Source organism: Bison bison, unplaced genomic scaffold (genome assembly GCF_000754665.1).
Source record: "Bison bison bison isolate TAMUID 2011002044 unplaced genomic scaffold, Bison_UMD1.0 scf7180017864519, whole genome shotgun sequence".
Lineage (NCBI taxonomy): Eukaryota > Metazoa > Chordata > Mammalia > Artiodactyla > Bovidae > Bison > Bison bison.
In genome coordinates, this window is record NW_011495072.1 from 6,225,223 (window position 1) to 6,241,370 (window position 16,148).

General features: G+C 33.7%; 1 protein-coding gene across 1 annotated transcript in view; it reads left to right on the forward strand.

The window, feature by feature from the left end:
- The window catches only part of TRIM33 (tripartite motif containing 33), a 150,831-nt gene that overhangs the window by 102,194 nt on the left and 32,489 nt on the right, over positions 1–16,148 (forward strand). The window contains 6 exon segments of the mRNA XM_010831022.1: positions 5,281–5,397; positions 8,133–8,247; positions 10,264–10,410; positions 10,877–10,994; positions 12,384–12,655; positions 13,389–13,553. Coding sequence (XP_010829324.1) covers positions 5,281–5,397; positions 8,133–8,247; positions 10,264–10,410; positions 10,877–10,994; positions 12,384–12,655; positions 13,389–13,553 — 934 coding nt within the window.

Consider the following 16,148-nt stretch of genomic DNA (forward strand, 5'->3'; position numbering starts at 1 on the left):
TAGAAGTTAAATAAGCAGGGTGACAGTATACAGCCTTGATGTACTCCTTTTCCTATTTGGAACCAGTCTGTTGTTCCCTGTCCAGTCCTAACTGTTGCTTCCTGACCTGCATACAGGTTTCTCAAGAGGCAGGTCAGGTGGTCTGGTATTCCCATCTCTTTCAGAATTTTCCACAGTTAATTGTGATCCACACAGTCAAAGGCTTTGGCATAGTCAATAAACCAGAAATAGATGTTTTTCTGGAACTCTCTTGCTTTTTCGATGATCCAGCAGATGTTGACAATTTGATCTCTGGTTCCTCTGCCTTTTCTAAAACCAGCTTGAACATCTGGAAGTTCATGGTTCACATATTGCTGAAGCCTGGTTTGGAGAATTTTGAGCATTACTTTACTAGTGTGAGAGATGAGTACAATTGTGCGGTAGTTGGAGCATTCTTTGGCATTGCCTTTCTTTGGGATTGGAATGAAAACTGACCTTTTCCAGTCCTGTGGCCACTGCTGAGTTTTCCAAATTTGCCTGCATATTGAGTGCAGGAGTTTCACAGCATCATCTTTCAGGATTTGAAAGAGCTCAACTGGAATTCCATCACCTCCACTAGCTTTGTTCGTAGTGATGCTTCCTAAGGCCCACTTGACTTCACATTCCAGGATGTCTGGCTCTAGGTGAGTGATCTCACCATCATGATTATCTGAGTTGTGAAGATCTTTTTTGTACAGTTCTTCTGTGTATTTTTGCTACTTCTTAATATCTTCTGCTTTTGTTAGGTCCACACCATTTCTGTCCTTTATTGAGCCCATCTTTGCATGAAATGTTCCCTTGGTATCTCTAATTTTCTTGAAGAGATCTCTAGTATTTCCCATTCTATTGTTTTCCTCTTATTTCTTTGCATTGATTGCTGAGGAAGGCTTTCTTATCTCTCCTTGCTATTCTTTGGAATTCTGCACTCAAATAGATATATCTTTCCTTTTCTCCTTTGCTTTTTGCTTCTCTTCTCTTCACAGCTATTTGTAAGCCCTCCTCAGACAGCCATTTAGCTTTTCTTCACTTCTGTTTCTTGGAGATGGTCTTGATTCCTGTCTCCTGTGCAATGTCACGAACCTCCATCCATAGTTCATCGGGCACTCTATCAGATCTAGTCCCTTAAATCTGTTTCTCACTTTGACGGTACAGTATAAGGGATTTGATTTAGGTCATACCTGAATGGTCTAATGGTTTTCCCTACTTTCTTCAATTTCAGTCTGAATTTGGCAATAAGGAGTTCATGATCTGAACCACAGTCAGCTCCCGGTCTTGTTTTTGGTGACTGTATAGAGCTTTTCCATCTTTGGCTGCAAAGAATATAATCAGTCTGATTTCAGTGTCAACCATCTGGTGATGTCCATGTGTAGAGTCTTCTCTTGTGTTGTTGGAAGAGGGTATTTGCTATGACCGGTGGTGCGTTCTCTTGGCAGAACTCTATTAGCCTTTGCCCTGCTTCATTTTGTACTCCAAGGCCAAATTTGCCTATTACTACAGGTATCTCTTGACTTCCTACTATTGCATTCCAGTCCCCTATAATGAAAAGGACATCTTTTTTGGGTGTTAGTTCTAGAAGGTGTTGTAGGTCTTCATAGAGCTGTTGTTGAATCCTTATGGCATTATCATCTCCCTTTTGCATATTGCCTTGAGTAAGGAACACAACCTCAGTTTAAAATTCTCCCGAGTACTATTATGAAGTCTTTATGTATGCTGTAGGTCTTTTGTTGTTGTTGTTGGATTGAGGTATTTTATTTTAAACAATGCAAATCATTTTAAAATATTGCTAAAAATATCAGTGATAAACAGCTTTAAGCCTTTACTGTGCTTTAATAAGCAAAATAGTATGTTTATTTAAGTGTTTTATATTTTTTTGATCAATTTAATTCTTGGACTAATCCTGTAAGATATGATTATTCTATATTTTTCTGAAGAAGACCTGAGACATAGAAAGTTGTCCAAATCATGTTACTGTGACGACTGTAATATTACTTAGTTATTAAGTCTTTCTAAAGATTTAATGAGAATCCATGTAAGATACTTAGCAAAATGCCTGAAAACATTGTAAGTTCTCAAAATGAGCTAATTGTTATTTCTAGATTGATAAATGCTTAGATAAATTATGTTTGGACTATTTTTCAGAGTAATCTTGAGGATAGAATAGGTGAGTATACTGAAAAAATTAGCTATAAATGGATACTTTTTTTAAGTGGATGATTGGTTCTGTGGGATTGAATCTGTGCTTTAATCTATGCTTGAAAATTTATATAATTTGTATTTATGAAATTTTATAGATAACTGATTTAAGGAAGAAACTGAATCGGAATTGCTACATATCAGGTTTAAAGGATGTTTACCTAGACAATCAGTTTGCATACAAACTAAGATGATATATTTCCCTGGAAGTAGCCAGGATAAAATCTTATCAACTGTTAAACACTCTGACAGTTACTAAGAATAATTACTTGGCAAATAGAGTGGCATCCTTTTACAACTCAGGGTCTGATAAGACTTTAAATGTGCATTCAGAAGTTACAGTTTGCAGTTTTAGCTAAGTGATTCTCAGCCTTCAGAAAAATCCTTTATTCACTTCCCATACTTATGAGAGCCCTCTTTTCAAAAACTTAGCAAATAGCTTTAAATAATAGTTTATTTCTCAATAAATTGATATATATGTATAAGCATAATGATTCTGTTCAAAACATGATAATTGGTAGTATACATGTTATACTGAGTTTCTATAATTCTAGCCAAAAGGAGAAAAAGTCTTAACTTGTAAGCCCATCATTACTAAGTTTGCGTGCGTAATTTTTATATAGACATGTTGAAATACACAAAATAAGTCACTGTGGTGAAGAATTCCATGTTAAGAATCACTGCTTCATATGCAAGATTAAAATCTAAGAAACTGCATATTACATATTAAAAAAATTGTGCTTGATCCATTTATTAGTTGTTCTTCCCCCTCGTTTCTGAAGTATTTCAACTATTAACATTGATTCGTTCAAAAAGAAAACTCAGTGTTAGTTTATTCTGTTAGCTAAGAGAATCAGAAGGAGCTTGTAGCCAAAACTACTGTATTGTTCATTTGGTTTTCAAGCTCGTTAGTATTTTTCTTCTAGTAATACAGTAGACATTCATTCAAGTGAATGGAAGCAAATCTGATTATCAGTGTTTTACCAATCTTGATGGTTAACTGTTATTTATTATCTGAGTCCACCTTCAGCAAAATGTACAGTTGTGTTTAACACCTGGTACCTCCCTGGTTTCCTAGCTTTGTCTTTTCCTTAGCCCTGAAACTTACAGATGACTTCAGAACTGTGTGCTTTTGTACATTCAGATTGTTTACCCCAGTGAAAGCTCTTACCTTTCTCCCAGGTTTGTTTACCTAGAAAGGTCTTACTCACCCTTTAACATGCAGTGTAGATGTCAACACCTATATGAAGGCAGAAAAGGGAATATACTGTCTCCTAGGTGTATCATGGTGTATTTGCTTCCTGCTTGGTCATATGAATGCAGTAAGACATTTCTAGAAGTAGGATTCTGAAACATTATTTTGAGTTGAGAAAAGAAATAAAATTGTACAGATTTAAATTTCATGAATTAAAATTTTGTAAGTTATGGTACTAGTTGACCTTTCTGCCCAATGCCTTCTTATTTGCTGACATATTTAAACTCTGGGTCAAAAGATCTTTCTTCTTTACAATGTAAAGCTTAAGTCAAAAGGGTTAGCGTGGAAATCTCATATTCCTGCTTTGTCCATACAGATTAAACAAAGTAAAATTTCATTTTGGCCTTTGAGAAATAAATGGTATAGGAAATGAATCAAATGTTGTTCCTTTAATGTTTCTTCAATGAAGGAATAGTCTGGCTCACCTTTGTAACAGAACCTCTTTTAAAAGCCTTTTAAATTAAAATACTCACATGCTTTTGTGCTGTTTAGTTAATATATCATACAAGTTATCATGTGCTAGATTTTACATTGTAGATAGGTTCTTTTTTTTTTGCTTTAAAATTTTTCTCCTTGAAAATCATAAAATGATATGCCTGTTATGTATATTTCACTATAATAAAAAATTCTTAATGCACAAAATAAAAACCTCATTTGCCAGCTATTTTGTGTAACCGCACTCACCCTATTGTTCTAAACTTTGCATTCTAATTCTCTCAACTTTTCCTTTACATCTTAAACCCCACCACTCAGCAAACTTTCCTTTTGTTAACAACTTCATAGCCTTTCCTCCTGTATTTACCACAATGGAGACCTTTACTAAAGGTACAAACATTTAGGTGCTCATAGCCTTCCTCTGCATCTCAATTTCTGCTTTTACTTTAATGATCTGTGTCCACATAGACAATGAAAACTTCTTCAGTGCCTTGAGCTTCTCTTTTCTGGCAATCTTTTCTTGATTCTGCCTTAGCTAGGCGTTCAGTTTTTAGGTTATATCATGGATGTTATGGCTCCAGTTAAACTTTCAAATTACCAAAAATGTTGATCACTGTGACAAAGTCAGAGACCATTGTTCAAGCTTGTTTATTCAGCTATACCCATTAGTACTGTACCCTGATTATCTGAACTACTGTCTTTAGAGTTCTAGCTGATCTTCCCCTTCTCTCTTCTTCAGATCTTTTATATTATATTTCTGTATGATTTTCCTGGTGGCTCAGATGGTAAAGAATCTGCCTGCGATGCAGGAGACATGGATTTGATCCCTGGGTCGGGAAGATCCCCTGGAGAAGGAAGTGGCAACCCACTCCAGTATTCTTGCCTGATGAATTCCATGGACAGAGGAGCTTGGTGGGCTATAGTCCATGGAGTTGCAAAGAGTTGGACATGACTGAGCAACTAACACACACATATATTACAATAGTAGCAGTGATTTTATGATTTTGAAATTGTGGGAAGTTTTCCCACCTTTGAAAGTATTTTGTGCAATGTGATTATATTTTCTGATTTAAAATGTATATAACTCATGCCAGTATTTGGATTTTTAAAAAATGCAGTCCTGAATCAAAACTCTAATGTAAGAACACTTGAGCAGTTTTGAGTGATTTTGTTTGTTTTATAGTGGATTCACTGGGTCAGGTTAAGAGTGAAGGGGAATTGATAGTTAAAAGTTGCTGGTGATGTAAGGAGTGTGTGTCCTTCTTAGAATGTTGATCATTTAAGGTTTCAAGATTGACTCATCCAGCAGTTTTCATTCCCAAATCACAGTCATAAATTTTGTTTTAAATGTAATTTTTTTTTGTTTGTTTGTTTTGAAGGTATCAGTTTTTGGAAGAAGCTTTTCAAAACCAGAAAGGTGCAATTGAGAATCTACTGGCTAAGCTTCTTGAGAAGAAGAATTATGTTCATTTTGCAGCTACTCAGGTGCAGAATAGGTAAGTGTGGTTCCTTAAAACCAAAATTTCACATTAAGGATTATTAAACACAGTGGGTCCAGTTTAAATTTGTTTTCCTTCTATATTAAGCATATATAGAAAAGATTTTTTTTTTGAGGAGTAAATGATTTGAGGTTGGATTATGATGTTTATTAAAGAAAATTTAATTCACTAAAATTTTGGATACTCATTTAGGATACATCATTGACTGTTATATAGTTAATATCACTCTAGTCTTCATAAGGCTTAGTTAAGTGTAGAAAAAGCAATTACTGTATAAAGAGTTAAATTATAAAATTTTGACTAGAGACTGTGGAAGACAGAGGAGAGAATATGAAGAACGGTGGGCAAATTTTCCATCTGTAAAACAAACATTAAAAACAGTACTTATCAAAAAAAATAAATAAAATAAAATAAAAACAGTACTTATCTTAGTTGTATTATTATGAGAACACAGTTTCTGGCACATAGTAAACCCTCAAATTTTAGCTTTTTAAAATCACCAACACTGGTTTTTAGAACAACAACAATAGGTTTTAGAAATCCTATTTTTGTTAATTTCTAAATTAACTAAATTTGTTGATAAAGCACGTGGGACTGAGACTTTTCTGGTGGTCCAATAGTTAAGACTCCATACTTCTACTCCAGGGGCCATGGGTTTGATTCCTAGTTAGGGGACTCGGATCATGCAGTGTGGCCACAGAAAAACAAACAAAAACAGACACAAAAAACCCACAATGGCTGTTGGGACTAAGTTCATAAGTGAATAGGTTAAGAAGATTAGGACTCTTAAAGGAGTCCTTGCAGACAAACACTTGGAGCTGGCATAATTAAAACCCCTATGTTCCTAGAGGTATGAATAAGGGTTCATATGTTTTTATTCTTTAGACTCACAAAATTAAGACTTCTAGGATCTCTAGAATATTAAAATTAATTTTTGATGATTTAAAAAGACCCATTAAATACTTAAAATATTGAAGATGAATGAATGGTGATTATATAGTATATTAGGTAATAATATGTTAGACATTAAGAGATGTTATAACTTTCATCCTAAAAGGTTATACCAAAGGAAAATAGAGGCTCCTCAGAGAGTGTAGACAATATGTAAATATATATACACATATACTAGTCAGGAACCACTAGTTCTTGTGGTTATGTCAGGATGTTTTTTATGCTGTTATATTGTAGATGATATTGGAGAGGATAACTGTCTTCTCATAAATTTCAGATGGTTATCCTTTTCAGACAAAGGATAGAGAGAGAATTCATATGCAGTCCTGTATTTTTATACCATGTATGTTATGCATATTTTGTATAAATGTTCCTCAGTCTGTATAGACAAGTGAGGCTTATGTGTCATATGATTACAGATGGTTGGAGAAAGAATTTCATCTCCAGAAAGCTTTAAAATAAAGCATTTAAGATTAAAATCTATAATTATACTTCTTTTAAATTCTTCGATGACTTTTCTCCATTTTTTAATGTACATTCATTTATTTTTCTCTTCCTTTACAATTGAATGTAAATTATCCATGCTTAAACCTAGGGGTGTTTGACTCTACTGTCAGCATGCTTAATGATTTCAACCTTTGGCTGAATCTTTTTTTTTTTATTTTTAAATTTATTTATTTTTAATGGGAGGATAATTGCTTTACAATGTTGTGTTGGTTCTGCCATGCATCAGCATGAATCAGCCATAGGTATGTGTATGTTCCCTCCCTCTTGAACCTCCCCTTCCTTTCCGAATCATTTTGAGTCATGTATTTCTTAGCACTAGTAATTAGCACTCTGATTTAAAAAAACTTGTCCTGTACTCACTTTAATAAGATAAGGACAGCACTGAGTAAAACTTTCAAATCAGTGCCTGATGTACAAAGGAGGGAAAACTACATTCTTGATCCAGTGTATTCAAGTTATTCAAATTTGTACTTGATAAATGAAAGGCAATTTTAGTGGTTGAAAGTGTTAGTTATAGTTTGTATAAAAGTAGAATGTGTAAAAGTTGAAGGTTACCATCTTATGATTGTTTGTTAACATTTTATGTATTTATATTTGTGGGATTTTTCTCTTCCTATTTTATAAATAGCAAGGTATTGGCTATTTCATATTTGCAACCAAAATTTTTATAACTTAATGGTAGCTTGTATTTATTTCTAAAACATTTAACAGCTATTTTTATAAAAGGAATGAAAGTGTTTTATTCCCTTAAAACATTTTGAGAAGTAAGTCATTTTGAGAAAAACCCATGCAATGAGTATATATGAATTCACATTTGAAGTAGTTATAAGTGAACCTAAATGCTTCTACACTTCCTGCTATTTCAAAAGATAATAGTATTGGTTGCAACATTGGTTCTTTGCTCATTGTTCTTGAAAAGCACTATGATTAAATAGAACCAATGTGCCATATTTAACACTAACCAGCAATCATTGATGGCAGATGTTTGTATATCACTTTCATGTCATAGAAACTAAAGGAGATTGCCATGTAGTGTAATAAACTGTCCTTTATGAACTTAATTTAAAATTACTAAATATTTAATTCATTCTTTGTCTATATACATAACTTGTTTGGGCCAAATTGAGTGGTCAGGCCTGCCAAAACATAAGTTGTACATTTGACATAAATTTAATTACTCGTTTAAGTGCCCAGTTGGATGAATTTCTGTTACAGTTGGTAATTCAGAGACGTAGGATAAGTCGATAACCTAATGATGCATTTCTCTTATTCAGGATAAAAGAAGTAAATGAGACTAACAAACGAGTAGAACAGGAAATTAAAGTGGCCATTTTCACCCTTATCAATGAAATTAATAAGAAAGGAAAATCTCTCTTACAGCAGCTAGAGGTATGGTTCAAAGCCAAAATAAAACAAAAACTGCTTCTCTTGCTCTTTAGCTGTTTTTAATGTTTATTGAAAGCTCTTTTAGATTGGTTGTGGGGGGTATGAAAGTAAAGTCAGTTAAAATTTTTTTCGTGTGTTTTTTTAATTGGAAAATCCTCTTTTCAAGTTAGTTACTTTATAGCCCAATTTAATTAATAATACTTTAGCTATATCAGTTAGGAGATAGTGTTGGCCTCTTAGAAATGAAAGAATTATTACTAAAATGTGATATAAATGAAGACAAAGCTGACCTGCCACACTCCCTCTTCTCCCCTCAGATGGGCCCTCAGTTTAACTTTTACGTGTGAATGTATATTGGGAGTCTTACTGACTCATGCGGGTGCTTCATTTTATTTTTTAATGTTCCATAGTTTTCCTAAAAATGCTATTCATTTTGAAATTTATAAACTTTAAATTTACTGGTAATTTTGTTGTATTATGTCTTTATGTTGCATATTTTGAGGTTAATATATGATTTAAATTTCTAGATGAGAAGCCAGTCAATTTGTGAAATCCAGATTGTTTTAATCAGAGACTCTACTGACCATAGTTAATTGTTCTCAAAATTTTGTGGTTTTAAATTGGCTTAGGTAATATGGGGTTACATTTAAAGCAGAATTGAAAAGTAATAAATTACATGGATATTTGATTAACTTTTAGTTACTATTAACCTCAAATTTTTCATAGATTTTTTTTCTGTTGCTATTGCTTTCTTCAAAATTGTGAAATATTAGGCATAATTACATATAAATATATGTCAGCAGAGTAGGATTTCTGAATTTCTGTCTTTTGAAATACATGTTGCCATTGTTCCACTATTGTGAGATTAAAAGTACTCTCACACATATTGTTAGTTTGAGGTTTCTTGTGACTTTGTATATCCAGCCTAGTTGCATTTAACCTTAATAGATTTTTATTTTAAAAAGGACCTTGTAAAGGGAGAGCATGAGCAGGCAATTATTTTTGATACCTTTTAACTTACAGTAAATACATTTTAATTATAAGTCTAAAGTAATGTTCTAAAACCATTTCAAGAACTTTTGAATTAAAAGTTTTGAATTAAAGTGCCTTTTATTGCTAAAATATACACTAATAACTAATGATAAATCTGCCACATATTTCTAACATGCTGATAATTTAAGCAATAGATATTTTCTAGTGTACTATGTTTCTAAACTTTGTAAAATAGAGGTTTTCCTAAACTTTATAAAAGGGATGATTTTCTGGGAAGTTGTAAATAAAACTCCCATCAGTTGAATATTTTTATCTACTAATTTACATTATAAAGTGAGCAAGTTATTTCCTTAGGAGAAATATTGTTCAGTAAACTCAGTTGAATCACTTGTAAGAAAGTGGTTAAGACCGAAGAGGCAAGTTGTTTAGCATGCTGAAAGTCAAAGGACATAGAGCATCCTCTATTCCTTCTGGGAAGTTTCATCCCCAGAAAGCAGTTTATTTTTCCTTTGCAGCATTTTCCTCAAATTGATCTTTGCTTCCACTCTGCAATTCATCTTTCTCCTTTTGTCTTAATATTTAAAATAATAGGTTTTTCCAGCCTCATTGCCACACCAGTAGATGGCACTGGTAACACAAAATTTTCTTTGGCCTGAGAAGTGTACTGAGTTAAGATAATAAAATTATTTCTAAAGGTCAGCTCATAAGTCATAAGCTCTATATATTAGATTAGCCTAATAGAAGGACACTATTTTTAACAAAGACTTTTCATCTTCTGAAGGAGAAGGAAGACATAATTAACATTAGTTTCTGTATATACAATGTCTATTTTAGCCCAGAGAACTAAGAACTAAATTTTAGTCCCTCTTTTGTTAGTAACTTTGTCCTTGAACATAGACTCATTAAATAATGAGGAGCTTAAGTTATCCCATATTTAAAGATAAATATAAGTACTATGTTCATTTGTGATAGAAATTGAACTGATATATATAGTAATTCCTCAGTGAACCTCTTGTTCTGTTTCAGAATGTTACAAAAGAAAGACAGATGAAGTTACTACAGCAACAGAATGACATCACAGGCCTTTCCCGGCAGGTGAAACACGTTATGAACTTTACTAACTGGGCAATTGCAAGTGGTAGCAGCACGGCACTACTGTACAGCAAGCGACTGGTGAGACCCCAGTACCTTCTTTTTCTTTAAGTTGACCTTATTAAGGTGTTACTTACACCTATTTAAATTTACATTTTGAATTTCAGTAGAAGTAATGACCATCACACCAAAATATAGGAAGTTTCCATTACCTGCAAAAGTTTTTTTTATTTTTCTCTACCCCTAGCATTTTGCAGCCACTAGTCTGATTTTTGTCATTTTCTAGAATTTCATATAAATGAAATCATACACTAAGGTTTGAGTCAATCATAGGTTTTGGAAATACTTGTATAATGTAGTTTAGCACCAGAAATGGCAGAAATTCAAGCATGTGTGTTTGATTGTTAATATAGTTTTTTTAAACACTGATTCTGTCTCATCTGAGATGGACACTCTGGGGCTACATGAGGTTTTATTATGTCTTTATCTTGTTTGTTTTCTCAAGTGGTATTTAATTTTAAGACTAATGTGATTTTTTCCCTTTAAGATTACTTTTCAGTTGCGCCATATTTTGAAAGCACGGTGTGATCCTGTCCCTGCTGCTAATGGAGCAATACGTTTCCATTGTGATCCTACCTTTTGGGCAAAGAATGTAGTCAATTTAGGTAAGAAATAATTAGTTGTATGGCTATAATTTGGAACACTGAATTAGGAGAAAGCAGCTAAAACAAATCTTAGGTACTTCAAGATTTTAAGTGACATTCTAGCATGTAAACTTTTGAAAGATAAGTTCTTCATTGGAAACTCACTTCAGCTTTGTTCATTATATCTTTAAGAATGTTGAGAGTCTCCTCTGTATAGTTTTCAATAGTAGGGATCATTTCTAACTTTTTCCCCCACATCTTTTAAAATTGCTATGGACTGTTACATGTCAAAAACTTAGCAAATGAGTTTTTTCTCTAAATAATTTCTTACATGCTTAGTAGCTTATATATTAATGGTACAAAATTGTCCACTTGAGGAAGCCTTTCAGCATGCTAATGTGTCCAGATCCCATGTTCTGAGGCATGGTTGAAAGATAAGAGTAGCTCTTTTGACATGGAAGCCAAATGGACTTTGCTTTTGTTACTCCACAATGTGGATCTAAGGACTGTAGGTGAAAATTATAGATAAATGTATAAACAGCTCAGTTTACAATAAAACATTGCCTTCCCCAATCAACAGTTAGAGCTGTCTACAGATGGATTAAACTTATTTTCAGAATAGTCAAGTGCTCACCATTGGAAGCTGTAAAAGCATAGATGAATGGCTTTTTGTAAAAATAGTAATAATCTTTGTGTATATTCAGGTTTGGCTATAGCTTTAGATCAGGCATCAGCAAACTGTTTTTGTGTGATGTGGTAGCTAAGTTTGGCTTTTATGTTTTAAAGAGTTGTTAAAAAGTATATGACAGATCTTATGTGGCCTGCAAAGCCTAAAAATCTGGCTTATTACATGAAAAAGGTTTGCCAACTCTACTTTAGATCAAACCTTCCTAAAATATGCATTCTATTCCTAGAAAGTACTTGACTCTGGAAAAAGGAAGAATTTGTCATTTCCAAGGATATAAATAGTAATACTTTTAAAACATTCAACATGTCCATAGAAAACAGTGTAGTACTCTTCCCTGCACATTTTGACAGTTCAAAGGCAGATGGAATCGGTATTAGCAATCTCGGATATCCTTGAATCTCCTCGGGAGAGAATTTATTTAGACTGACTAGGTGGGCCTCTTCTCATAGTGTATCTTTCAGCTGTTTAATTTTCTGTACATTTGTGTAAATAATAAGGGCAGATAATATATCATTCTGAGTAATCAGAAATCAATTAATTGGCTTTGGACTATATTAGGTTTCTGACCGTTACTATCTTTGACCCTAGCTCCCTTTGTTGTTGTGCTATTGGGAGCTTTGAGTGGTGGTAGTTGTCAGAGGAAAGAGGAAAATATAATGATTAGTCCATGATGTAGATGTTGATTATATGCAAATTACTCTCATTTTTTTTAAATCCTTCAGGTAATCTAGTAATAGAGAGTAAACCAGCTCCTGGTTATACTCCTAATGTTGTAGTTGGGCAAGTTCCTCCAGGGACAAACCACATTAGTAAAACCCCTGGACAGATTAACTTAGCACAGCTTCGCCTTCAACATATGCAACAGCAAGTGTATGCACAGAAACAGCAGTTGCAGCAGATGAGGATGCAGCAGCCACCTGCACCCGTACCAACAACAACAACAACAACACAGCAGCACTCCAGACAGGCAGCCCCTCAGATGTTACAGCAACAGGTGAGCGTTGTATCACATTACTGAGACAAATTATGAAGACCTCAAGTCTGTATATACTCTGTCCTATATAGGTGAGTTACACATTTCAAAGTTACTAATGGGGACAGAGATCAAGGGACAGAGCTCAAAGGTCAGTTTAAACATTTTCTTTGGATATGGCAGGGATGTGGGGGACGTGTGAGGAAGGACAAGAGTTAAATACTATGATGGGAAACAATTAACTCACTAGTACTATGGAGGTATGCAGGAAACACAAATTCTATCACTGGGTCAGGAAGATCCCCTGAAGTAGGAAATTGCATCCCACTCCAGTATTCTTGGCAAAGAGTCTGACACTAAGCGACTGAGCACACACACTGTGGAGGTATACACACTTTTATCCCTCTATACCACATCTTTTTTATTCTGCACCTGTGGTTTTGGGTCAAAGAACCGTGTTCTATCTGATATCTGATACGTTCTTTAGGCTTTTGGTCAAATCATTTCCTTTCCTGTATCTTCCCTGCTCTCTTCTCTCTCATCCAAATCAAAACTGTTCATCCGGGGTTCATTAAGTTAATGTTGATAGGCTTTGAAACACACTTAGACTAAGAGAAGGAGATTGGGGCAAGACACGAGCAGAATGACTTACACTTTTTACTATCCTGAGAAAATTATTTTTACTGTAACATTTTATAATTGAAAGATAAATTTATAAATATTATTACATAAATGCAATATATACCTTTTGCAGCCTCCAAGATTGATCAGTGTTCAAGCAATGCAAAGAGGCAACATGAATTGTGGAGCTTTCCAAGCCCATCAAATGAGATTGGCTCAGAATGCTACCCGAATACCAGGGATACCCAGGCACAGCGGCCCTCAGTATTCCATGATGCAGCCACATCTCCAAAGACAAGTATGCCTAGAGTTACATTTGTAAGAATCATACAATTTTAAAACTAAAAGACAGCAATTTTTTAAAATCAGTTGTGGGAGGGAGGAAGGGTGGTCATTGATACCTTTGAGAATTTGACTAATGCTGTGTTATCTTCCTGTCCCAGGAAAATACACATAAAATTTGTATTAAATTTTAAGAGCTTCTTTGATGTCTTTAAACCCAATGTATACTTTGTGTTGAGCATCCCTTATTTAGTCCAACCAATTCATTTTACAGAAGTGAAAAATAAAGGAGCTTATTATTTACCCAGAGTTCCTAGAGGTAATGGTAAAATTAAGAATAAAACTTTAGTTTCTTGAAATTATTCTTCTGATCTTTTAATATGACATTTTGACTTTTTTATTCCTCTCTTTACTCAGTGTTGTTTATTTTAAGATGGGTATGCCTACTCTTGTGTTTAGAGTGGCATGTTTTCTAATCTTTGCTTGAATAGTAGATTGTATAGGAAGGTATGATTACTTTTACATAGAATTTCTGGTGATATATAAAAAAAAGGTCATTTTATCATTGTTAGAGTGATGTTTCTCAAAGTATGATATAAAGGCCATGAGAATTACTGGGGCATCTTGTCATAAATACATTCTGAACTATATCCATTGAATCAGAATTTACAGGAGGGGAATACTCAGAAATATGTGAACTTGTACTGATTTAGATGGACCTGCATACTAAAGTTGCACAAATACCATCCTAGAGAAGTGGTCCTCCAACTTTTTGGCTCATTTACCTCTGAAAGACTTTTGGAAAATACATACCGTAATACCTCACATTTGAAGGTTGACATTTAAAACTTCCATTACAAGTTTAAGTTTAAATAGTAAGCCCTTTGCAGGGCTTACTGTCTACCATATTATAAATACTAACATTATAAAGTAAAACCCTTGCATTATTTTTTAAGTGGATTCACTGGAGTCCCAAATACAGTAGCAGATTGTTTTTGTTGTTGTTGTTGTTTTCTTAAACTTTTTTATTTTCTCTTGGATTATAGCTGATTTACAGTGCTGTGATAGTTTTGGGTGGACAGCAAAGGGACTCAGCCATAAATATACATGTCTCCATTCTCCCATAAATTCCTCTCCCATCAAGCTAGCACGTAACACTGACAGTTCCCTGTGCTATTCCTTGTTGGTTATTCATTTTAAATAAAGCAGTGTGTACATATCGATCCAAAACTCCCTGACTGTCCCTTGCCCCCATTGTTCCCTCATGGTAACCATAAGTTTGTTTTCTAAGTCTATGAATCTGTTTCTGTTTTATAAATAAGTTCATTTGTATTATTTCTTTTTAGATTCCACATATAGGGGATATCATACAATATTTCTTTATCTTAGCAAGTTATTTTTTGAAAGTCAAAATTACATACTTTTTTCTCCTTGGACTTAAATTTATTTTCTACTTTTATAGAATTTTATCTTAATATATTTATGTTTGATAGAATTGTGAATCAGTTTGTTGCAGTTTTCTGCTGGAAAGAAGTCTTTCTATTTTAAAATTCTGAATGCTGTTATCAAGCATTAATACTTTTTCTTTAGACCAGATTTTCATTACAATTATTCCTATACAGTTTAAGATATATATTTACATGGTTTAAGAATATTAGGGAACAAAAATTAAATTCTTTGAGATATACATTTCTTTATGTGATAGAGCCTTTTTCCTTTCCTATTCATTTATGCATATTTGTATGTTTGTTACCTTTTACTGTTGAGAGTAAGTCAGAATTCAGCATTGATTTACCAGTTGACAACTTCTTTAGGCCTTCCGTCATTTTTGTTGATCATTACGTATCATCAGAGCTCAATCCAAAGATTTGTTACCCAGGTTTTAGAGCCAGACACTCTGTCTGCTGATTGATTGATGCCTTTATTTTCAACTGTACATTTGCCTATCTCTTCAGCATTGTTTTTGTGTGTGTGTGTGTGTGTGTGTGTGTTTTATGCTGGGGCGATATGTTGGATTAGATTAGAGATGAGTTAGAGATGTCCTGTGTTATTTCTTATTTTTGGAGAAGGGCAGTTTTGAAAGAAATAGTTGGGAAAAACTCACAGACCATGGTACATTCTTAGGTAAATTGGGTTTTCTTCAGAAGAAAGTATATATGAAGGTTGACTATCTAGATTTTAATTTCCTTAGAAGTATTCACATACACAATGACCCCTTAGTTCTTGGAAAGCCTTCAAATAGTACCAGGAGGCAGGTACACCCTTTAGAATGGTGCAGAAGCTACAAAATCAGACCAACCATCTTAGGACCTTGTCCTTAGACTTTGGGTCCTACAGAAATCACTGACTGTTAGAATTTTAAGTTTTAAAATATTTCAGATGGTTTATATGTGTATACTAAGTTATTTCCCAGAGATTTTAATCTCTTATTTTTTTACATAGCACATATATATGTATGTTTATCACGTATAATTAAATTTATCTTGAGAAAACAACATTAAACAACTCTTAGTTTAAATCACCACATTAAGGATCATCTCAATGGATACAGAAAGGTATCTGATAAAAGTAATGATTCATGGTAATCTTGTAAACTGAATAGAAGAAATTT